General features: G+C 55.0%; 9 protein-coding genes across 9 annotated transcripts; 6 read left to right on the top strand and 3 right to left on the bottom strand.

The window, feature by feature from the left end:
- Positions 1-1,487: 1,487 nt before the first annotated feature.
- QBC33DRAFT_456767 (xylose reductase) lies at positions 1,488-2,935 on the top strand (the record flags this gene model as incomplete). The annotated part of the gene is made up of 3 exons (XM_060424823.1): positions 1,488-1,629; positions 1,943-2,733; positions 2,900-2,935. 3 exons carry the CDS (start codon positions 1,488-1,490, stop codon positions 2,933-2,935), a joined length of 969 nt encoding a protein of 322 aa, XP_060281064.1.
- Positions 2,936-3,268: 333 nt separating this feature from the next.
- On the bottom strand, positions 3,269-5,304 carry QBC33DRAFT_186098 (L domain-like protein). The gene is made up of 3 exons (XM_060422485.1): positions 4,695-5,304; positions 3,746-4,624; positions 3,269-3,661 (listed from the first exon to the last, which is right to left on the bottom strand). Exons 1-3 carry the CDS (start codon positions 4,930-4,932, stop codon positions 3,642-3,644), a joined length of 1,137 nt encoding a protein of 378 aa, XP_060281063.1. The 5' UTR covers positions 4,933-5,304; the 3' UTR covers positions 3,269-3,641.
- QBC33DRAFT_546210 (Alpha/Beta hydrolase protein) lies at positions 5,249-7,007 on the top strand. Its single transcript, XM_060428638.1, has 2 exons — positions 5,249-5,883; positions 5,936-7,007. Exons 1-2 carry the CDS (start codon positions 5,361-5,363, stop codon positions 6,670-6,672), a joined length of 1,260 nt encoding a protein of 419 aa, XP_060281062.1. The 5' UTR covers positions 5,249-5,360; the 3' UTR covers positions 6,673-7,007.
- Positions 7,008-7,860: 853 nt separating this feature from the next.
- Positions 7,861-8,808, top strand: QBC33DRAFT_456404 (uncharacterized protein; the record flags this gene model as incomplete). Its single annotated transcript, XM_060424807.1, has 3 exons — positions 7,861-8,036; positions 8,106-8,515; positions 8,573-8,808. 3 exons carry the CDS (start codon positions 7,861-7,863, stop codon positions 8,806-8,808), a joined length of 822 nt encoding a protein of 273 aa, XP_060281061.1.
- A 1,586-nt stretch (positions 8,809-10,394) lies between these two features.
- Positions 10,395-12,329, bottom strand: QBC33DRAFT_456322 (protein CSN12; the record flags this gene model as incomplete). Its single annotated transcript, XM_060424806.1, has 6 exons — positions 10,395-10,478; positions 10,752-11,163; positions 11,224-11,285; positions 11,344-11,569; positions 11,622-11,917; positions 12,036-12,329. The coding sequence occupies 6 exons, from the start codon at positions 12,327-12,329 to the stop codon at positions 10,395-10,397; spliced, it is 1,374 nt and encodes a 457-aa protein (XP_060281060.1).
- A 382-nt stretch (positions 12,330-12,711) lies between these two features.
- Positions 12,712-14,176, top strand: QBC33DRAFT_546196 (60S ribosomal protein L20). The gene is made up of 4 exons (XM_060428637.1): positions 12,712-12,859; positions 13,284-13,468; positions 13,528-13,704; positions 13,773-14,176. Exons 1-4 carry the CDS (start codon positions 12,856-12,858, stop codon positions 13,929-13,931), a joined length of 525 nt encoding a protein of 174 aa, XP_060281059.1. The 5' UTR covers positions 12,712-12,855; the 3' UTR covers positions 13,932-14,176.
- An 836-nt stretch (positions 14,177-15,012) lies between these two features.
- Positions 15,013-16,660, top strand: QBC33DRAFT_580121 (uncharacterized protein; the record flags this gene model as incomplete). Its single annotated transcript, XM_060431183.1, has 3 exons — positions 15,013-15,505; positions 16,091-16,177; positions 16,242-16,660. The coding sequence occupies 3 exons, from the start codon at positions 15,013-15,015 to the stop codon at positions 16,658-16,660; spliced, it is 999 nt and encodes a 332-aa protein (XP_060281058.1).
- A 735-nt stretch (positions 16,661-17,395) lies between these two features.
- On the top strand, positions 17,396-19,565 carry QBC33DRAFT_456714 (uncharacterized protein; the record flags this gene model as incomplete). Its single annotated transcript, XM_060424820.1, has 4 exons — positions 17,396-17,506; positions 17,565-17,652; positions 17,734-19,074; positions 19,162-19,565. 4 exons carry the CDS (start codon positions 17,396-17,398, stop codon positions 19,563-19,565), a joined length of 1,944 nt encoding a protein of 647 aa, XP_060281057.1.
- A 400-nt stretch (positions 19,566-19,965) lies between these two features.
- On the bottom strand, positions 19,966-21,079 carry QBC33DRAFT_546187 (uncharacterized protein). The gene has a single exon (XM_060428636.1). It carries the CDS (start codon positions 20,935-20,937, stop codon positions 20,167-20,169), a length of 771 nt encoding a protein of 256 aa, XP_060281056.1. The 5' UTR covers positions 20,938-21,079; the 3' UTR covers positions 19,966-20,166.
- Positions 21,080-22,919: the final 1,840 nt, after the last annotated feature.

Genomic DNA, 22,919 nt, shown 5'->3' with positions numbered 1-22,919 from the left:
GCCACCACCGGGTTGTAAAACCGGGGATTTGGGGCTATCTGCGGGCCCATTTTTGCCAGCTCCAAAAAAAACATCTACAAACCCCCGGCACCCCCCCCCCCCCCCCCCCCCCTCCCAAAAAAAAGGAGGCAGAAGGCAAAGGAAGGGGAGGAAAAGGGGGTTAAGGGGTAGCAAAAGCTACCCCTGAATCTGATACTCAAAGAACTGTTAACGTAATGCCCGTCTTGTTGTAATAAGAACCGCACCATTTTTGAGGTTGCAGACAACTCAAGTCTCGTGAGAAATAGCAAGGGGATCAAAGAGACAAGAACGAGTCTCTGCTATCGCTGACATGGCGGAGAGCAGTGAGGCTGAGGGAATATTTTGGCTAGGTAAACAAAAACCCAATTACAGATAAGGGGCCCCTTGCGCCAATTCTTGCTTCGTAATTTTTCAAGGCATCTTCGTGGCCATTTCTCTCGCTCGGCTTTTCTGGACTGGTCTTTTTTTCACTCTCTTGTGGGTTAAGGCGAAGAATCGGTTTAGCCGCCTTGCATTCTGTAAACAGGCTAAATGGCGATTCTCCGGCTTAACTCTGGAACGTGGAGCATCACCCACTGACTTGGGCCCGGTTTGGGGCAGTGGTGGCAAGAGAGCTGCCCAGATGGAGTCCGTTTCGCACCGACTCAGGACCGAAATATCGGTTAAGTGAACTTCAGGGTTCTCGCCACGTAGTCACAGAGCGTGGGGGTGTGTCGACCGAACCTGGAGGCGAGCGAGGACGGACAGGTAGCTGATCTCTGTGTAGTGTTTATCACTGGCCTGCTCTCCACTTACCTAGCCAAGACTGCCTTTAAACGCACAAATGGGCCGCGCGCCCTATTAGCCATGCCAATCAGACAGCAGGTGTTTGTTGGAGACCACCGCCTTCATCCGCCTGTGGGTCATGGCCCACCGGGAGAAGCAAGAAGGAAGCCTTAGCTCGACGAGAGGCAAGACCTCGCGAGTCCACCTCGGTAGCCCCAACGTACATGCATCCTTCCGACGCATGCAGAATGACGGAAGCTAGGCAGCTCATGGGCAGGGAGAGCCCGTCGGTTACTGTAGATACCGCCAGACAGGATGCACATCCCCCCCTCTTTCCCACCCAGCGTCACATCTATCGAGATGAAGCGCAAATGGAACCAGCGCTAGATCGTTGTCCCTCCCTGTCCCTTGGTTTCGGCTGGGCCCTTATTCTTTTATAAATACCACGAGCTGCCTTCCACCTGGTGCCTGGCCAGATCTGCCCCTCCCTGATATACACACACACACACACACACATTGAGAAGTAGGTCTCCCTCCCGCGATGATGCTCTTCTTGCCCACCCCTTTGCTCGCGTCTGCTGCATCTAGAGTTGATTCTCTTTGTCCACACTCAACCACTGACTGGCTGAAAACAGAAACAAATCACAGAAGATACCCGACCCATACAAAGAAAGGAAAAAAGAAAGGAAACAGCCACGAAAATGGTCCCCAACATTAAGCTCAGCACCGGTCAGGACATGCCCCAGGTGGGCTTTGGTCTGTGGAAGGTTGACAACGCTATCTGTGCCGATACCGTCTACAATGCCATCAAAGTTGGCTACCGCCTCTTCGACGGCGCATGCGGTAAGTCATCTGGTCTCCCTAGCAGTCATCCAACGAAACAATTTCACGAGGCAGGGCCGAATCGGGTTGGGGGTCAGGGATAGAGGGGTGTTTAGATGGAGCTCCCAAGTGGAAAGCGATCATCCCAATTTACCCCGCCCCCTCCCTCCCCTCCTTTACCCCTCCTCCCCTCTCAGACCCCACCATGAGATATTTATTTTATTCATTTTCCAATAATAATAATCCCGCCAACCAACCCCACAACACTGGTGGAATCGGAAGCGGCCTGACCGGGAAGGAACTAGAGACTGACAACACAATGTCCGACGCACAGACTACGGCAATGAGGTTGAGGCTGGCCAGGGCGTTGCCCGCGCCATCAAGGAGGGGATCGTGAAGCGTGAGGAGCTGTTTATCGTGTCCAAGCTGTGGAACACCTTCCACGACGGTGACCGGGTTGAGCCCATCGTCCGGAAGCAGCTGGCCGACTGGGGCGTCGACTACTTCGACCTCTACCTCATCCACTTCCCCGTCGCCCTCGAGTACGTCGACCCGTCGGTCCGCTACCCGCCTGGCTGGCACTACGACGGCAGCTCCGAGATCCGGCCCAGCAAGGCCTCCATCCAGGAGACCTGGACCGCCATGGAGAGCCTCGTCGGCAGCGGCCTCGCCAAGAACATTGGCGTCTCCAACTTCCAGGCCCAGCTGCTCTACGACCTCCTCCGGTACGCCAAGATCAAGCCCGCCACCCTGCAGATCGAGCACCACCCCTACCTCGTCCAGCCCGAGCTTCTCAGGCTGGCCAAGACCGAGGGCATCGCCGTGACCGCCTACAGCTCCTTCGGCCCGGCTTCGTTCGCCGAGTTCAACATGGCCCACGCCGCCGCCATCACCCCGCTGTTGGAGGAGGCCACCGTCACCGCCATCGCCGCCAAGCACGGCAAGGAGCCCTCCCAGGTCCTGCTCCGCTGGGCCACCCAGCGCGGCCTGGCCGTTATCCCCAAGAGCGTGCGCGAGAAGTACATGCAGTCGAACCTGGCCTCGATCGAGTTCGACCTCGAGCAGTCCGAGATTGACCAGATCAGCAACCTGGACAAGGGCCTCCGGTTCAACCAGCCCGCTAACGTATGCTTCCCGTCTCTCTTTTGTCTTTTCCCTTTTCCATCCTTTCCTCCCCTCCTTTCCTCCCCTCCTTACCAAACCATCACCTCCGAACATATCTGCCGCATTGTGCAACGAATCCCCCTTAAGATGAAGCAAAGGCGGCGCCCATACTGACTCCTCCATACAGTACTTCCCCACCGAGGCCCTTTGGATCTTTGGCTAAATTGCCTGACCCCAAAAAAATAAAAAAATAACCCCGCTTCGTTCGAGCGGGAGACGTAACCGCGCTGGTTTGGCCCGCCAGTCGCGCGAGGCGGCGGAAGAATGAGGTGAATGGACGGTATAAATAATACCGACACCGGCCCCAGACCCTTTATCATGTCGATAGTGGCCCCGGCGGCTTGTAGGCCTGGCGGGGGAGGGGGGGAAGAGACCTACTAGGGGGGGGGGGCTAGAACCTTTTATCACATGGCATATCTGTGTGGTTTCCCGCCGTAGATTATAACCAATTCCCAGCACAGCAAATCCCCCTTCCCGTGTATGTGCGTGTGTGTGGCCGCCCTGCTTTGATGTGAAAGCTCTAGGTATCTTTTTCCCCCTTCATAAATGACCGAAATCCACAGAACCAACCGACCGGTCTCTCGATGCATGATGAGGAATCCCCGTCCCAGCCAAGGTAACATATGAAAACAACCCTTCAACCGCCCCTGAAGCTTGGGAATGAGGGGACTCCTTTTGGCTGAAACAATGTCGGTATCTCCATTACTCATCCTCCCGCCCCTCCAGACGGCATTCCATGCCGTGCTATGCCGTGCCATGCCATGGCCTCCTTATGCTTCTGTTCGCACATAAACGGGACGCTGTGCTTCGTGTCTACATCATATAAAGTCGGATAAGAAAAGGTCTCGCCTTGTCGGCAGAATGGGTGCTTAGGATGCTCGAACGAATGCTATTGGGGGGAGGTTTGTTAGATCTATCTTCATGGCTCATCACACACAGACCGCAGTGGATATGCCGGGGACTTTGTACTTACTCGCGTCGATCTGCTGCACCTGCGGCAGAGCTAGCCGCACCTTGTTGCGGTAGAGCGCCGGGGACCGGAGCTGCAGCGGGTTCCCCTCAAAGTAGACTGTCGTGAGCTGCTTCTTGTCGCCGAGCTCCTTCTCCACCTCGGCGAAGTCGGCGATCTGGTTGTAGCTGGCCCAGAACTCCTCTAGCTCGACAAGAGGCCCGAGTCCCTCCAGGCTCTTGATTTTATTGTTGGAGATATCAAGGACTCGCAGCTTCGTGTTGTGCTCCAGGCCCGTGAGCGACTCCAGTGCGTTGTGGGAGATGTACAGCTCCTCCAGCTGGGGGACTTCGCGGAGCGGGGAGAGGTCTCGGATCCTGTTCGACTGGATGCTGAGGAGCCGCAGGTGCGGGAGCCCGGACAGGCCGCTGAGTTCGGTAATCTTGTTCTTGGCGACCCATAGCTCCTCCAGCGCTGCCAACGAATCGAGGTTTCTCAGCTCCCGGATGCGGTTCGAGCCGAGTTCGAGCTGGCGGAGGTGGGTGAGCCCATCTAGGCCCTCGATCTTGCTGATCTTGTTGGCCACAAAGTACAGATCGGTCAGGTCTTTGAGGTGGTTGATATGCTTGATGTGTTTGATCTTGTTGAAGCTGAGGTCGAGGCTCGTGAGGTGTGTCAGCTCATCCAGCCCTCGGATGTGGGAGATGAGGTTGTCGTAGAGATCTAGGTCTTGCAGCGACTCTGCAACGCCTGATAGTCCTTCGATGTCTTGTATCAGATTCTGCCGTAGACAAAGTCGGGCCAAATCCTTGAACCGGTCCAACCGTAAAGCGGGGATGGACTGGATTCTCGAGTGGGTACAGAAGATCTCGTCGCTATCTGATGGCTCATCGTCGAGCAGATCTGCAAGAGGGGTTGATCGGTCAGTATATTCGCCTACTCCTAAAAGGCCGGACGACGGCTGTGGGCTCACCTTCGTCTGCGGCTACCTCCTCCCCTCGAAAGACGTTCTCGTCATCCGAGTACTCTGGATCCGACAAGGCCTCGGGGTTGTGCAAGAGTGCGGACTTTGGAACTCTCAACTTTCCATCCCACCCTTTGCTGTCTCGTAAACCTGGACTCAACTCGCCTTCGTGCCGCGGTGAGGGGTTGTCGTCGACTAACTCGATGTGATGGCCTGGAGACCGGCTCCCTTCTCCAGACTCGGCCATCGCGACCGGCTCTGCCGCGATAGGCAATAGATGGACGCGAGTCTTCACGACTGAAAGGTTGCGATAAGGAGGGTTTCTTTACCCGTAGCAGACTCTCTCTAGGCAATTGCGAAAGTTGATGGGGCTTGGAATCCCAGGGCGAATGTCCAAGGTGAACGATATTTAGGTACCTAGGTACAGTACCAGTGAGGGGGGTCTTCCAACGACGTAGTGTGTGCAGGGATTTCGAGCCTTGAAAATTAATGACGTTGCGTTATCACTACAGTATGGAACTTGGTATCCGTATATTCCCATTTATGTTAACGCAAGCCACAGACCATTGTAGCCTTGTGGATGGTAGCAGAGAAGCGGTACAGTCTTCAAGTCTCTATACGTAGGTAGCAAAGCAAAAGAATGGCAGACCTGATGGACAAAGTTTCGCTTACGTAATGGTCGACCATATGACTTGGATTTCTGCTGCGATCTTCCCACGACTTTCCGTGTCGCACAGCAGTCCCGGTGGCAACAGCTTGCTTTCTATGAGATCTCGGCTCGCATGCATCCCGCACTCGCTTTGGCGTCCGCGACCTGCGGCTCCCAGACCTCGCCTGGTTGACACCACGCAGAGGCTGGCGAGGCGGATCCACCTCGAGCCCTTTCTGATGCCGCCTATCTACTTCACTGGCCTGCTCGGCGCGCTTTGGTTGTGGAAGTGCATGATGCTGGTTGTGTTCCAGAATAAGATAATATACATGCCAGGTATGCCGCCGAACTCACGCCGCGAGACGATAGCCGACTACGCATCCGAATGTCGGGGGATTCAATGGCACGAGAACAGAACGCGAGCAGCCGACGGCACGAGTCTCGCGCTGGCGGTCGCCAATGCGCACTCCAAGGGGGAAGAGGCGAGTAAAGGATCGGGGGCCGGGAAGGAGAGCATAGCTGGCCACGTTTACATCCTTTACTTCCAGGGTCTGTTCCAATATGGCACCTGGGTTCTACCGAAAGCTTATCCCTAGTCCAGGAAACGCCTCGTCCATACCGCCTCGACTTCCCTATCTCTCTTCAGTTCTTCGTACCCTCAAGGATAGCAAGAGAGCCGGACTTCCGCCGGTCCAATTCACGTTGGTTTGTCTCAGCTATCGTGGCTACTGGACTTCTAGGGGGCGGCCGTCGGAGAAGGGGATTAGACGCGACGCCGAGGCGGGATTGCGATGGATTACCCAGTGCCATGCAGAGACATATGCGGGCAGTGATCGATTGGCAAAACCGATTGTTTTGCTATGGGGACAGAGCATTGGCTCTGGGGTTGCCACCAACCTCGCCGCTTCGAGTCCTCCCCAGCCGGTACTGAGAGTGGACGGGGTGATACTCGAGACTCCGTTCCTGTCTGTCAGGGCTATGTTGGAAGTCCTCTATCCTCAGAAGTGGCTTCCTTACAAACGCCTGTGGCCGTTCCTGCGCAACCAGCTGGACAGCTGGCAGAATCTCGGCGCAATAGCTGAAATGTCGAAGGCCTCGGGTAGCAAACCCCCTCAAATGTTCATTCTAGAGGCCGGAAGGGACGAGCTCGTTCCCCAAGAACACGGCGAGAAACTGGAACAACGGTGCATTGAAGTAGGATTACCAGTCTACAAGAAGACAGTCCATAATGCCTTTCATAACGAAGCAATAACACGAGCCGAGGGCAGGAAGGCGGTTACAGAGTTTGTCCTTCAACAGACTCAGCGGCATATGGATGATACGATGTCTACCGACTAGATAGCTTAATTACCTTAATCTGTTCCTGGAGAAAGAACTCGTCACTAACGTTGGGAATGGGGGCATACGTCAATTGCGCTAAGTTCTAAAGACCAGTACCTAGGCTCTGGTCTAGCACGGTTCGTTTTGCCCAGCATTTCACGTTGCGATGCGGTATGGTACGTACCAAGTATCTGTGGTCAGCTGGTTCCACAGGACTTTGCGCTTCCGGAGCAATGAGATGGCGTGTGCCAGGTTGTGAATTGGGGGCTGGTGGCACTCCAGGCCAGGTGAAAGTTTGCTAGGTTGCTATCAAAGGCGCACTCAAGACTGGAGCATATTGTGTTTGTGAGGACTCGGGGAGTCACCCAATTGACCCAATTGATCACTTTACAAGGTAGGAACGAGCTGTAGGCCCTTTTTTTGCTTTATCTTGGCCTCGAGCCACCTCTCCTTTGTTTCCTTCTTTTCTCGGTCCTATCGTGCATTCACTCCACCGGAAGGCGGGTGGGCAGCCTTGCAGGATGCTTGCTGTAGTTTCTTTTTCATTTGCCTTTCCTTTCTTTTTCTCGCCGGCAATCCTCCGTCCGATACACGGATCCAACAAGGCAATAATTGTCCCACCCCCTGACCTCTGACTCCCACAGTAACCGAGTTTCCATCGATCCCCTGCTGAAAATTGTGACAAAAGTTGGCAAGTCGCAACCCCATGCCGCTTCATGCCCTGCTAGACCCAAAGCTCTGATTAAAAAAGTTCCGGGGCAGTGGTCAGCCCCGCCTCCTGGCCGGGTCAGTCGTCCCCAAAGAGGATTAGTTTAAAAAATTTAATCACGTGAATTCGTGATGGTGTTCGTGTAACCAGGCGCCTCGACACGCTATATCTGGTGGAGAGCACGTCGCACCGTCGCTGCCTTATTAAACAGTGGGAAAATAAGGACCCTTTCCGAACCGTCATGGCCCCCCGGCGATTCGTATATATAGCGGCCTTGCCCATCTCCTTTCCCCCTCTCATTCTATCATCCGCCTTGGCCTCGGTAGGTAAGTCATTCAAATAATCGCCGTCGCCAACAACTTCCACCTTGTTTAAGTTCTCCCTTTTTTCCAACTCTCCGAACTGTACATCTCAATTTTGCGTTTCCCCAGAATTACAGCCTACTGTAATTGTTTTCAGACTGCTTCACCCCAAAATCGGAGACCCAGCGATTCAACATGTTCACCCGCCGCTTCGATCCTCCCCAGAATAAGAGTTTCTCCAAGAGCCAGAAATTGGGCAAGTCCAGTTCCTCGTTCAGACAAGAAGCCGGAGTTTCGAAGCGTCGCCATGAATCTCGTCGGCGTCCAACAACTGCAACAACGCAGAGTAATGCCGAATCGTCGCACTCCAAGTAAGAATCATCAGCGACTTTTGCATCTAGTTGTATCAATGTCCATTTACTGATATCGTTCTGCTTCAGCAACCTCACTTCTCCTATTGTGACCCTGGTCGTTGGCCAGGAGCAGCGCATCTTCGCAGCACATGAGAATGTTCTCTGCCACTCCCCATTCTTTGAAAATGTTCTCCAAAGGGAGATGATGGACTCGCCGAATAAGAAGATCTCGCTGCCCGACGAAGAACCCGAGATCTTCTCCTCTGTTCTCGAATATCTCTACAAGGGCGACTATTACCCTCGTCTGGTCCACAATAAGAGACGAAACTCGTGGGAGTTGGAGCACCTGACCGACGACGGCGGTAGCTCGGCCGAGTCCACCGTCTATCATCACGGCATCGATGGCGAGGTCTTGAAGGACACTGTCATCTACTGTGCTGGTGACAAGTACGGCTTGGAAGAACTCAAGCGTGTCGCCCTTCGGAAGCAGGGTCTTCGTAAGCCTCGTCTACATCCGTCGGCGTCAAAGACATCTCACTGACTGTTCATCGCAGAGTCGGGAGTCCAAGCCAGCACCATCCTGGCGTCTGCCCGATACGCATACGCCAATACCCCGGATACAGACTCTAAGTTGAGAGCACATTATCTTGCCCTCATTATCCGCTGCCGAAACACCTTCAAGAGAAGCGGCACCATGCAACTGGAGATGTACAATGGAGGCAGCCAACTGTTCTTCGACCTATTTGTCGCTCTCTGCAACCATGTGGATGACATCTCTAGTGCTGGGTGAGTAATCTTTTTGGCCTTTCCATTGTCTCGCCTCATTCTCTCGGGGTTTCATCTGATTCGTTGATCAGCAACACGCCTCGCACGCCTCGCAGTGGCCGGCCGTTCTAGGCTGCTACCGCTGCCTTATCACATCTCCGCCTTCTCGCCTCATTTTGTCTGATACCAACGCCATTTCCTCATTACACGTGCACTTTTCTCATGATTTATGCTTCTTGTCTTTTCTGGTTTATTCTTACATCTCATTAAAAGATTTTTTTGGGGAGGTTTCCAAGGCTGGGTCTCACTATCGGTATTCATGAAGGTCCCGGAGTAACGGTTTTTGATTCAGTGGGCCAGGAGTTCCGGTGGTGTGTTCGCTTCTATAACCCAAAAATTTGTACCACTACAGATATCGATAGATGCTCGGTATTGTGCGATTTGCTTTAGCTGGCTCTGACCGTTATTTGATCGATTTGTTAATTTCGTCGGAAGCGGCTTGTTAGGTCCTCTGCATTGAGGTTTGGCGGTTGGACCTTTTGTATTCTGGATGGGAGGACAAGACTGACTAGCCGGGACTGGTTTATTCGCGAGAAAACCCAGAAAATACCTAGACCCAGGGTGTACTATTACCGTTCTTGACACTCGTTTTTATAGACTTTGGACAGCTGCTCTGTGGATGGGCAAGTTTAATTTGTGACTCCTGGGCATCATTTCCCTTCGCAGTCCCGGTTGCTGGTGAAATGTATGATATCAAGTCAACCTCCGAGAATTCGCATTTTTCAAGTTATCATCCTAGAACTCAGAAGCTTAAGTTACCTTGGTTCTCTCCCATGCAACGACCCGGGAGCACTCCGATTGTCTCTGCCGTCCGCCCAATGAGAAGATAAATTTACCGCGTTCGATCCTCTCCCCGGTCGCGCGCCACTGTTCCTTGCCGCGGCCATTTTGGGATGCCGAATGCTGAGGCCTGAGGCCTCAGGCGGGATGTCATTGCAACCCCACCTTGCCTCTTCTCCCTTGCCGTTATTGTGACTCATAGAGTGTGCCGGGGAGTGGAAGAGGTTGCATACGCCCCACACTCTCGGTCCCTTGTCCTGGCTGTTGCAAGTCCTGGACCGATGTGTCCAAAAGGGGGCCCGGGAGCTTGGGGTGGAGTGTGGGTGCTTCTTCCATCGCAAGTGTCATCAGAGAGGTACCCGGTGCAGTCTAGGTATATAGTACAGTTGGGAATTTAACATACAGCCGATTGCTCAATATCGCGCTGCCTGTCCGTTCGGCCTAGAATTATATTAGAGACCTGGGTGATATTTCACCGAGAGGTGCGAGGAGAAGCACTCACATGTCGTACAAGCCAAACGGCGTGGAAGTGCGGGCGTTTGCCTTGCAAATAATAGATAGGTACACGAATCAGGTCTACTCACCATCATGTTCCTTGCCTACCTAACCATGTCCTGCGACAGTGACGCAGCAAAAAAAGAAAAAAGGGCATGTCTGCCACGGCGAGCTGAACCACCTTTTCTTCCCTCCACTGTCTTCCCAAAGGCAGGGTCCACAAAGGTGTGCCTCGTCTGCCAGACTCGGAGTGAGCCGGCAACCATGTCGAAAAACTCACACCCCCGTTCCGGGAAACGCTCCACCCTTGCTGAGCACCACAATGCCTCGCTCGCGAGCTATGTAGCCCTTCATGAGGTTCTGGAAAGGCACATCTCGTCAGCGAGTCATTCACTATAATTCACTATAAATATTAGGGGTTGCACGGCTGCTGGGATCAGGAGTCATCATCTTGTGGTCGCAGGCCGTCAAGGTGCCGAAGGGCAATGAGGCAACCGTCTAGTGACGAATGCTCCATATGCCACCGCCTGGTTTCTTGGGAGCCTCACACTGATGATTGCGAATCATGTGCGAGGCCGGTGACGCGGCCAGATTGGCCAGCCTGTGTGGCAAATGCAACAGGATAGGGCTCACCTTGTAGATCATGTTGGCCAAAAGGCACTCGACTTCGTCCGTGTCCAACCTCTCCTGGCTGCCAAGGCTGATGGCAGCTGCAAACTCCGCCACGGGGATTCTGGAGCGACGTAGCGGTTTGTCGCCTGGCGCCTTGGGTTCGTCAAACCCACCAGCCATAAACACCTTGCGTAGCAGATTACGCAGCGCAATATCGCGGCCACGTTCGAGTGTCAGATAGATTCGCCGCTTTACAAACTCCGCCTCGCCCTCCTGGAGTGCGAGGTCGTAGGAATGAAGTTCTCCCTTCTTGATGCAGCGCGAGAGGGGTAGAAATAGCCCCTGGAGGCGCGGGTAAGGCTCAAGAAGCTTCTGGCTGGGGAGCGTATGGGTCCTGATAAGATGGCATGGGATGAGGTACGTTAGAATGAGTCTATCAGGCCCGTGTCAGTGGATTACCCCAGTATTTTGGGACTATATAAATAGACCCTACTCTTTATTTCGCTTCGCAGCTTTGTGGCAGAGGCCCCATGCCTGAGTGAGGTGTTTCTCGGCCTGTAGCCTCCATGTTAGCCCGGGCAGCAATTCGATATGGGACAATGCATCGACGTACCACCTCATAATCCTCCTCCAAGAAGGACAAAACCCCTTCGTAGTACTTGAAAGTGACTTGCTGGGATTTCGGGAAAGCTGAGAAGGGAGGCATATCTCCCCGGCCAGCAGAAAGGGCTTTCAAGATGTTTTTCGACAGTGGCGCTGAGTTCAGCTTGAAGTAGGTCTTGAAGAGAAGGTTGATCACGTAGTAAATGCCCCATTTACGGGACTCCTCGAGCGGTGCCCTAAACATATGTCAGCCAAGAAGACAGGACTAAGTGAGTTTTGTCACCATACCTGTCGCTCAGACACAGGTTGAAAATGCGGTTGAGCTGCCGAGCACAGTCTTCTAGCTGCTGGTGTTTCTCTGATTCAGGGTCGAAATCATCCTGGAATGTGGCTCCGGCATTCTCGTTAGAGTTGTTGCTGCTGCTGTTGCGCTCCTCATCTGCCTTGATGGCGAAGACTCTGAGATGCTTCCCTGCAACATAGAGGCATGGGACAGTCCATGCCTCAAATCCATGGTTGTTGTACCCACGGATCAAGAGAGAGCACATTTCTCTCCAAATTTCATAGACAGTCGTCCAGGAAGACTGTGCGAGTTGTCCCTATATGTTAGCACAATGTCTGCTCTTCACCTCATGAAAGAGACGGAGACTGCCAACAAGGACTAAGAATAGGAAAAAGAGGATGAACAAAACCAAGACTGACTTTGCCGTTTGCAGCTGACTGGTCTTGAACTGCAAGTAGTTCACCAGTGGCCTTCCAATACGCAAGGTACACCTCAACCCAGCCCTGAACCTCATCATTTGAGAGCCTAAAACCTGACGCGCTGGCACTGGACTGGATCCCACGCTTGAGGATACCCCTGACATCGTGATGAGTGGCATTTTTCCAGATCGCTCGTAACATGTCATTAGGGAGCTCAGGAGTCAATGTTTGAGATATTTGGTATCCATTCTGTCGGGAGAATGCTTCCCCAAACTCCTGGAATATGGTGTCCATGTTGGTGATCGGTTGAGAGGCCGATGGTTATCTCATGGGATGTCTGGTCTTTTAGCGCCGGAATGGTCCTGGAATCCGGGCTCTTGGGCAGAATAGAATGAACTTGTGATACGGTGAGGGTTTCTCCCTCTTCCTTTCCTTTGGAGCAATGAGTTCTCGGAATCAATACTTCCAGGGCTCAGGTTCTGAGGTGTTGATGATTCGAGAGTAGGTCTAGATCGATCTCATTGGCCCATGAGCTTCTGACAGGTACGTACTTTTCTGGGCTTGACCTGCACAGCCACATGCGGCTGACCGCCCCACTCTCAATCCTCGCTTGGCGTTAGGTTTCTCAACCCTCACGTCCAATTTCAGCACAGCCGAATTTTTTTAGACCCGCCTCCGAATTCGCGATCTTGGAGTTTGAACACAGCAAAACCACCTCGATCTGAGCGGCCAGAAAATCAAAGTAAGTTCTCCCAGAAGACACCATCTCTAATTCCTCTGCCTCTACCTCCTTTCCATTGTTGCTGACTTCTTCGCTCAGATGGGTAAGCCAAATATTTCCTTCTCTGTCTGCTCTGGAAACACTGGATCAAAACGCCGCGCCGAACCCGAGCCCACGATTCTACCGCCTTGCCCGGCGTCCTCTGTGCATTTCGAGGATCGTCTGCTGGTCCTTCAAGAGACCGAGACTAAGACGATTCCTTCGTGCTCTTGACTCGACGCTCACTCACCGAGTTTGGCCTGGAAAGAGGAGGGTCCGAAACTGCCACTGGATCTTGGGGGGGAAATCTACGGATAGTTGCTCGACAACATGGGTTTACCTTAAGATTGCGGCAGCAGCATCATATTTATACCGCCCGAAACTCTGACCGACCAAATTCCGAGACGACGCCCGACATCTTGTTGCACAGATTGATCATATAGATCTGCGTTTCCGAATCAATCAGGGTACTAATATGCTATTCCCAGGTCGTCTTCACGAATACCAGGTCATTGGGCGCCATCTGCCCACCGAGGCTACCCCGACTCCCCGGCTGTACCGCATGCGCATCTTTGCGCCGAACCCGGTCGTTGCCAAGTCCCGTTACTGGTATTTCTTGCGAGGACTGAAGAAGGTCAAGAAGGCCACCGGCGAGATCGTCACCCTGAACGAGGTATGTTTATACCGGAAGCCATGAAGTGACCAGGATGAGGCTCACAAGATGGCCTACAGATCCACGAGAAGCGCCCCCTCCAGGTCAAGAACTTCGGTATCTGGATCCGATATGACTCGCGTTCCGGCACCCACAACATGTACAAGGAGTACCGTGAGATGTCGAGGACCGATGCGGTAGATGCGCTGTACCAGGACATGTCTTCCCGTCACCGAGCACGATTCAGGTCGATCCACGTACGTTATCCGTCCATCCAACTCCCCCTCCCCTAGGTCGTGCGTGATACTGACGAGAGTGGTTCTAGATCCTCCGTGTCGCTGAGCTGGAGAAGAGCGATGATATCAAGCGCCCGTACATCAAGCAGCTCCTCACCAAGAACCTCAAGTTCCCTCTTCCCCACCGTGTCCCCAAGATCAACACCAGGAAGTTGTACAGCGCGAAGCGACCGGGCACATTTGCTTAAGGGGTTTCATGATGGTTAGGGTTTGCAGATTGTTCTGGTGTTCATTTGGAATCAGGGAAATATCATCTGCATTTGCTCCCTAGACAGAGCAAGGAATGAGACAAAAAGAATTTCGAGCATCGAGATCTGGGTTTTCGTCACCACGGCATGGAGTGACTTGTGATACTGTACGGAGATTCTGGCTGGCCCACTGAGGAACCTCTGAACACTCGTTGGTGATCATCTATCTACTATCATTCGTCCAGTCCCGTTGAAGACACTTCTACGGTCCAAGATCCAAGTAAGTCAGTAGCAGCGTTCGTGTCTTACCAACTCGTGTTGCCGGACTCGCAGACGATCCGGCCAGCTCGGCACCGCAATATGGAACCCGTCCCCGCTCCGTTAATGTGTGCCGACACTGAGTTCCCCAGGCGTAGTGAGCGCCGTTGGATGGACTCTACAACGGTGGGCTGCCGGGTTCCAGGCGGCCGAGCCATTATTTGAGCCACCTTCCGTGTTGGGAATGGTATCTGAGCTGCACACCAGTCCGGCTGGACGAGTCAGACGCAGGGACATGACAACTCGGTTCCGAGCTTACGACAACGCTGTGCCGCTCACGGTCTGACCATCCAGCTGCAGTGGTAAGCCGTGACCTCCTGGTGTTGCTTTCGTTAATCGCTGGCCCGCCGTGGATTAGGTCCAATGACAAAGTCGTCGAGGTATCTTCCAAACGGCCCTCGATTGGATTTGTGGTCCTTTAACACATACGCATGCAATTATTGACTAAGATAACCGGCCATCTGTGAGTCACAGCGCGTGATAAGATTGATATGTCTTCACGCACATCTGCCGCAGTCGGAATAAATCATTGTGAACATCTTCCACAGTCAAGATGGAATCTACAGCCAAGATGGAACCCTCAGTCAAGGTGGAACCCGCAGCCAACGAGGCAGATTTCGTTACCGTCAAGACAACGTTACCGGCAGAGCCACTGCCGCCGAACGCCACCCGGCCGGTAGTGACGACGGAGCGCCTGCTCCTCCGGCCGATGTGCCAGGACGACTTCGACGCCCTGCGCGTCCTGAGGACGCAGGAGGAGGTCATGCAGTGGACGCACGTCGGGCACGTCGACCTCGACGCCTCGGAGACGCAGGCGAAGCTGGACGCCTACCTGCCGCCCAACGACGTCCGGACCTACAACTTTGCCATCTGCCTGCGGGAGACGGGCGAGCTCATCGGCACCGGCGGGTGCCTCGGCCTCCATTGCGAGTTTGGCTGGCCCGAGGTCGGGTACATGTTCCGCAGGGAGTACTGGGGCATCGGCCTCGCCACTGAGTTCCTGAGGGCATTCTCGGCTGTCTGGTCGGGCCTGCCGCGGGTCGAGACCGAGTTCAGGGTGGATCCGAGGACTGTGACGGGTGATGATGGCGTCTGCGAGGAGCAGTTGATTGCTATCACCGACCGATCGAACCTGAAGAGCCGGGCGGTCTTGGAAAAGTGTGGTTTCGAGTTTCTCCTGACTTTTGAGGGCGGGAAATTGGGTGAGGAATTCGAAGGCGTAGTCATAGAGCTGCCCACATTCCGCTTTTTTCCTAGTCGAACGTCGGAAGCATAACTTAGATCTGAGAGAGACATGTCAGGCGAGTGTAGTCCGTAATACAGGGTTATATCCATGAGGTTGTCTCCGCGGGCAGGGGCATTCAGCTCTTCGGGCAGGGGCAGTCAGCTATTTGGGCAGGGGCATTTAACTTTTAGGGCAAGGGTATTTGGTGTCGCTATTGCTAAAACACTCTTGCTATCGCCAACTCTCTGAAGATTTTTGGCAGCCGAAACCCAGCCAACTACACCTGCCTGCAGAGACAAGCTATACTTGCAAGTAACTAAGCCAACCTAGTTAAGAAATAGCCAAGTAAGGCAAGTTAGATAAGGGCTAAGTCAAGTGAGAGGGCTGACTTGGTTGAACTTGACCTATGCTAAACGCTAGGTGGTGGCTGTGAACCCCGGGAAGTCGGACATCGGGCGTGGCAAAGTCCGCATCCTGCCGGGCCGGATTGTTGGATATAAGACGGGAGCGGACCTTTACTAGATCACTAGATATCTCGGACGGCTCGGATTCTCTTTAACAGCACCTGGACGAATTCAGTCTAACCAACAGACCTATCCCTTTTTAAAATCGTCAGGACAAACTTACGGCACCATGCCTCCATTTACGTCGGCATCCGCGGTGGCGGCTATGACGGGCATCCTCGGCTCTGCCTGGACAGCAGGTATGAACCGAACAAGCACATGAACACCTGTGGGAGAAAACATGTTGACTCCTCGGTCACCTAGGTGGCATTGCAAGCCTGTCCTCCTTTGCAGTGCCCGGCATCTTGTCAGCTCCCGCCCCGCCACAGATCCTAGCCAAGCAATGGGAGACACTATTCAATCGGGGAAAGTCCACGATGCCTATCGTGGCAATCGCTTCTCTTCTGGGATACGCGTACCTGGCATACCGCCAGAAGAGCAGCGGCCTGGGATGGAAGCGCTACGCGATGGCGGGAGCACTGACAATTGCCATCGTGCCTTACACGCTCATCTTTATGGGCCCAACGAACAGCTCTCTGTTGCAGGCAGCGAGCGGGGCTACGACCCTGAGTGACGATGCCACCCACTCACTCATGTTGACATGGAAGAGCCTCAATATGGGTAGATCAATGTTGCCATTGGCGGGGGCTCTGCTTGGTCTCTGTACCTTGGTGGCACCGTAGGGGAAGGCAGTTTTGGGAGAGTCCCGTCGGCTTGTTAGTTCTCTCATCACAGGGGGATATGTAAAAAGTAAAATACGGAAACAACAATGTACTTGTACTTCAATTTGCCTGGTTGACAACACCGTTTGCCCTCCCGAGCCACACGCAGCACGGCTGATTGCCCTGTTAAAATATCATATACCCTGCCCGACTAGAGACGATCTTCGTTTCAGCAAAAGGAGGCTGGCTTGCAGGTTTGGTGGTGAAATCAACCCGAAATCAACTGGGGTGCACGTGTCAACTCCTCAGCGGTTCCTGAGCCAGCGCAAGGCAGCCCCGCCCATGATGTTTATACCCATGCTGCCTTGCCTTCCTGCAGCGTCCGTCACTGCGCCTACATGGTGTAAAAAACAGGGAGGTAGGACTGGTGTATTGACTCACTTATTAGCCCGGGTATCTATTTGTGTTGCCGCCTGCGCCAACCGGGCCGTGGTCCAACCTTGGAAAGTTCCCGTCCATCCCATCCACAGAAATTCCACATGTACGTGTACCTACTTGTATCTGCACCTCGCGCAGTGTCAGCCTAGGTAGACAGGCAGGAAAGGAATATTGGGACCACCTTGGGTTGCTCTGATTCGATTGATTATATGGACGCTGCATCTCCTCGCATCGCATTACCTCTTCGCCGCAAAGCATCGAGAGGTGTCTCGAGATCCCGAATGTGGTTGCGAGTATCAACACTGAGTTCACCGTCCAATGGCGACCGAACCGGACGATCCCAAGAGCTTCTACGGCTATTTGTTCAAGGATGACAAGTCGCCGAACAAGGTCCTGGACGCTCTTCTTAGAGCTATTGGCCAGCACATTGTGCGCTCTTCCCAGAACCGCTACCGAATAGGACCTCATTTGTGCTAATGGCTGCTAGATCAATGAAATCGGCGATAAGACCTGCAAGTACTTAACGCCAAAGAAGCTTGCTGCCTTCTACAAGAATGTTGGAGGCAATTACGACGGTAAGAAACAATGACCGGTTCGACGACCGACCATGTATACTACAGACAGCCTCTAACCGGTTCTTTCTTGTTTCCCTGCAGCGCTCTTCGTCGAAGTTCCCCACCAATCTATCTCGTACATCTGGCAAGTGACAGGCTGCCAGCATTCTCTCGAACCCTCTGAAGACAACTTTGCGGCGCCCTCCGTACCCGCCTTGACCCTCAGCGGCTTCGTCCGGTGGGAATGCATCGAGCTTCTTCTCGACCCGGCAGAACACGTACCCTTCCTGCAGTTCGCCGTCCGCAAATGGGCCCTCAAGAACCCCGACGACGGCACTCCCTTCCCGACCGACCTTCCCAGAGAGGCCTTCCCCGCCGAGACGGACCCCGAGATCGACCGCTGGCACCGCGAGTGCGCGACCAAGCTGCGCGCCGACAGCACCCCGAAGGAGGAATCACCCAAGCCGGCCTTCCCCGAGCCGCGCGTCAAGAATGCCTATGTCCACGTCCACGCGCCCACAGCGGCCGCCTTCGCCGCAACTGCCGGCGTGTCCGCCGCCGCCGCAGCAGCATCGGCGCGCCTGCGGCCCGAGGCCGACTACTTCTCCAGGAAGCCGGTCGGGGTCTCATACACGCACGTCCCTAGCCGCTACCCACCGAGCCGCTCCGCCACCGCCGGGCTGTCGACGCGGTCGCCTGACCGGGAGCGGGACCGCGATCGGCACCCGCGCCGCCACGGCAGCTCGTCCGACGAGCGCGGCCCCCGCCGCCGCAGCCTCGGCGAGTACCCCTCCCTGGCGCACAAACCCCCGATAAGCGTGCACGTCTCCGGGTCCGCGCCGCACCTGGACCCCCAGCACGTGGCGGCGCAGCAGCCGCGGCGACACAGCCAGCCCAGGCACTACAGCAGCTCGTCCGAGAGCGGCGGCGGCGACCACGACGACGACGACGACGACCACCCCAGCCCGAGGTCCAAGCGGCGGGGCAGCCACCACCCACACTCTCCGCGGCCGGGGTCGGTCAGGAGGGTCTTCGTCCCGGTCGCGGGCGGGAACGGCAGCCGCCCCGTGGGCATCAACGTGGTGCCGCCGCCGCCGCCGCCTGCGGCCCCGGTGCCCCCGCCCGCGGTGGCAGAGGCTGGGAGGGCGACAGGCAGCCGGGCGGACGATCTGAGGAGGAAGAGCTTCCCGTCGCCGTTCGACCTCAAGGAGAGGCTCGCGGGGATCCTGCCAGGGTTCGGTGGGAGCACGGAGAGGCAGCGGAGCGGGTCGGGCGGACGCAGGGGCGGGGATAGGGGTAGGGACAAGGATGGGGGGGCGCGGTATCCGCGCGAGAACGTCCCGGGTTCGAGGCTCAGCCGGAGCTGGTCGAACGGGGATGGAGAGTCGGATTACAACGATAGCGAGGATGATGTCGAGCGCAGCCGGCGACGGAGGAGGGATCGTGAAAGGGAGCGAGACAGGGACCGGGATGGCTACCGGGAGCGCGAGCGGAACAGCGACAAGGTTAGAGACAGAGACAGGGATCGAGATCGCGATCGCGATCGAACCCGCGACAAGGACAAGGATCGGGAGCGGGAGAGGGAGCGGGAGCGGGAGAGGAGGGACCGAGACCGAGATAGGGAGCGGGACCGGGGGCGCGATAAGGATCGCGACCGGCGGAGGGACCGCGAGTACACCGACGATGACCTCTCACCCCGCAGCCGGAGGGGCGGTGGTGGTGGTGGCGGCGGCGGCTACCTCCAACGGCCCGAGATGCCCCGCCGCCCGAGCAGCCATGCGGATATCGACCGCCGGCGCGACCCTCCTGCGTGGGATCGCGATCGGGCTAGGGAGGAGAGGCTCAGGCGGGACGACCGTGACCGTGACCGTGCGGATAGCCCTGCCGTGACGGGTGTGGGCGGGAGGAGGTATCCCACCGAGGCGTGGGGCTAGAATCTTGGTTTTTTGGGGAGGGTTTGGTTTTGTTTCCTGATTTATGAGTGTTGGGGTGTGGAGAACTGTTTTATGACTGATGATGATATTCTTGGATGAAGGGCTCGGATACCAAGGGACGCGAGCTGGTATCGAGCTTTGGATGTTACATGATGATGATGATAGGACCTCTCCATCTTGACACTCTCAGTAGGGTGGATGCCACTCTATAAAATAACACCCTGGCCTCCTTACGGTGAAACCGCTAGACCACCTACAAAACGGAATCTGCTTCATGCATGTGGTAATGATGACGACGATGGTGAGATGCGTCGCTTCTCAATATCTGTACGTTGCTTACCCAGCTCCGCCCCTAAAAATTTTTTTGCTATTCTTGTGTTGTATCTTCTCTACGGCAGCGCTACCTCTCTATGGTGGACCGATCCGTATGTCACGAGACCTGCAAAAATAGTGATAGCATGAGCCGAGGACCATGAGCAGCAATTCGAGCGAGGGACTTGGCAGATAGGCCTGTGGCTCGCAGCACCAACAGTGCCCTATAGCAGTGGTGACTATCCCTACGAGTACTCTGGAAGGAGGCACTAAGAAGGACATCCCAAGCTTAGTAGTTGCTGCCCATCGACATATCCGAATCCTCCTCCGTCCCCTGAGATTCCTCCACGACGGACTCGGAGACAAGCTCGCGGTCGTCCCAGCAGCCCCACATCAGGGTCGGCTCGTAGAACGGCGCCGCATCTTCTAGTTCCGCTTCCTGGATGTCGAGCCAAGAGTCGGACCGGTTATCCTTCTCCTCCTCCTCTTCGGAGGCGGACGGCTGCAGGATCTTGCTAGCTTCCTCCTGCTTCTCTCTAGACACGTAGAAGCCGCCCCTTCCGTGGCGGTCCGGCCCTTTGAAGGTCGCCTCGTCGTCGGCCTGGTACCCATCCCCGCCAGTGGAGCGCTTCCTCAGCTTCTCGAGGAAGTAGGCATCCCAGTTAGCCTTCCTTGCCAGGCCGAACGTGCGTTGCTTTTCGGGCGTATTCCAGAGATAGTAGTCGGAGGACAGCTTACCCTTCTTCGTGTAGGGCTCGCCGTAATAATCCCAGCTTCGGGGATTGTAGTCGGGGTTCTTCCCGATCGGCCAGTACACGCCATAGTGACGGCCACCTGCCCATAGCTCGAAGCCCCTGGTAGTGTAAGTGAAAACGCGCTGGTGCTTGCGAAGCCAGATATGATAGGGGCAAGCATCATACGACGAGGATGGGGAAGGGCGAACGACGTTGATGATTTCGTGGCAACGCGGGTCCTGGGGCCCGAAAGGGCATTGGCGAAGGGGACCCTGCCGGAGCTCACAGCCACAGTAGGAATACCGGAGATAAATCTGACGGCACATGATTTTACCTGCAGAGCCGTATTCCTGGACAACTTGGATTAGCCCACTCTGTCGTGGGAGGAGGATATACCACCGTATTCAGTGGAATATGCTGCGGTGTCCCGATCTAGAGAAAGGGGTAGTCTACGTTAGAAAGAGGTTGACAATGCATGGTTGAGCCCACCTTCGGACCGACACTTTTTGAGATTTTTGACCCAAAAGAGAGAATATGGTGAAAATATGGGGTTCCTTACCTCGAACACTGTATGCAGCTGGGTGTATTTTGCTCTCCTCGAGGCTCGGCTTCGAGATGGAGCAGCCGCGGCGCGGCACTTTCTTCAAAAGGTGAAACCCGCAGCTGGAAAACTGCAGGCGAGGTCGGTGTCCCTGAGTGGATAGAGAAGTATGGTCTGCAGACAAGGTACTCGGAGGGGTTGGAGAGGCCGTCTGTCCCCTGAGCAACCAAGGAAGAAACTGCGGCCGCACTCAAGGTATGGCGAAGACAGCTGTGCCGGAGTTGTTTCCGGTATCAAGTCTTGCAGAGCACGAGGAGAGGTGGGACTTGGTCCATAGTATGGTGAAATATGAAGCCGTAGCCCACCGACGCATTGTTTGGGTGAAGTAGCAGGGTCTTGGTGAAGTAGGAGGATCTCGAGACGTAGCCCAGCTCAGAGCGGATACAGAAGAAGCTGACTGGGGGGAGTGAAAACGAGCTGAGGGCAAGCTCAGGTCGAATTGTTGCGGCTAGCTGTATAAACAGAAGAGCAGGGTTTCCAGGAACCAAATCAGTCGCGAGTGTTGGCTTCTACTAGATTTGCCGGACTAGCCCTTGAACTCTGAATGATAGACAGCATTTCGCCGAGAGCGACAAGGTAGGGCAGCCTGAATTGGTACACCAAGCGGCCTCGAGCACAATCAATTCACCGAATACTCCAAAGGTCCTACCTGCTAGTAGTCCTTGAATATGGGTACCTACTCAAGGACATGAAGCATATTGTCTGCCCTCCTCCAGCCTTCTGACATGGCCACCCATTCTAGGAACCATACTTGAAGCCGGAAAGGGGTTCCTGGGGTTCACTTGAATCACCAGTCTTGCCACAACTGGGGAAGGCCCCACGATAGGTATTTGGGCAGGCCTCTTCATATACTCCATTGAGCAGACCCAGGGGCCACATTTGATGAGCAGTCTCTTGGAGATAGATGTCAAAAGCAGCGATTGGTGTGAGGCAGAAAATAGCCCGGCGGCCATCCGTAAGGGCCGTTTTTATCATCCGCAAAGATGGATTCCGGAGGGCGATATCCGATTAGCCGGACAGCGACAGTGTTGGGCCACAACTGCGGCCGACATGATGCATCGCCCCCGACTTGGACAGGATGGCTATGCCAGTCCTCATCCAGTGACTTCGTTGGCCTGCCAGGGATAAACAAAGCTGCTCAGCTCCAAGCGGGTGGCGCCTGCACGGGAATCCTTGGAACGAATAAAACATATGGAGGCCGTGGGGAGAACAGACGATGGCCCGTCAAAAGGAAGGTTGGGTGTGAATGACTCCCGAGGGGGGCTGCCATTAAGCCATTAATCAGTCAGGAAGTGCCTGGAAAGGCACGTTTGGCGGTCAGCTGTTCATTGTCTGCAGGTTTGGCTTTGGGCCCCTTCCCTCTGAGACGCCCAAACCAGGAATCCAGGAGGGCCAATTCGAGCAATTGAACATGGCCCGCTGCAGGGGCCGTGGGGCATCAAGAGAAGATAAATTGACGGGATCAGTGGAAGTGCTTATACTCAAAGGGGAGGGGCCAATCACATTTCCTCCTCTGGCCTTTAGTGACGGCACTGGCTTTGTGCCAATGCAGTCGATCCAGGTCAGTATCCACCAAGTTCCATATCTTAGGGGACCGAATTCCACCCCTCCCTTTTTGGATTTCTGTCTCGATTGCCTAGTTCCGTTACCGCCTTCTCTTCCTTTCCATCCCCTACCTTCCCTCACGAAACCTCGTCACTCTAGGCC

The sequence above is a fragment of the Phialemonium atrogriseum genome (genome assembly GCF_030411735.1).
Source record: "Phialemonium atrogriseum strain 8032-3 unplaced genomic scaffold QBC33scaffold_22, whole genome shotgun sequence".
Classification (NCBI taxonomy): Eukaryota; Fungi; Ascomycota; class Sordariomycetes; order Cephalothecales; family Cephalothecaceae; genus Phialemonium; species Phialemonium atrogriseum.
This window is presented reverse-complemented; position numbering and strand designations above follow the sequence as displayed.

Excerpts from the sequence above, each read along its gene's own strand:
- QBC33DRAFT_546187 (XM_060428636.1), bottom strand. The coding sequence starts at position 20,937 with ATGTGCCGTCAGATTTATCTCCGGTATTCCTACTGTGGCTGTGAGCTC.
- QBC33DRAFT_186098 (XM_060422485.1), bottom strand. The coding sequence starts at position 4,932 with ATGGCCGAGTCTGGAGAAGGGAGCCGGTCTCCAGGCCATCACATCGAG. Across the intron at positions 4,625-4,694 it reads GGAGGTAGCCGCAGACGAAG|ATCTGCTCGACGATGAGCCA; the intron begins GTGAGCCCACAG and ends CCCCTCTTGCAG. Across the intron at positions 3,662-3,745 it reads GGTGCAGCAGATCGACGCGA|CATTCGTTCGAGCATCCTAA; the intron begins GTAAGTACAAAG and ends TCCCCCCAATAG.
- QBC33DRAFT_546196 (XM_060428637.1), top strand. Across the intron at positions 13,469-13,527 it reads AGATCGTCACCCTGAACGAG|ATCCACGAGAAGCGCCCCCT; the intron begins GTATGTTTATAC and ends GATGGCCTACAG. Across the intron at positions 13,705-13,772 it reads CACGATTCAGGTCGATCCAC|ATCCTCCGTGTCGCTGAGCT; the intron begins GTACGTTATCCG and ends GAGTGGTTCTAG.
- QBC33DRAFT_546210 (XM_060428638.1), top strand. The coding sequence starts at position 5,361 with ATGGTCGACCATATGACTTGGATTTCTGCTGCGATCTTCCCACGACTT. Across the intron at positions 5,884-5,935 it reads TTACATCCTTTACTTCCAGG|GAAACGCCTCGTCCATACCG; the intron begins GTCTGTTCCAAT and ends TCCCTAGTCCAG.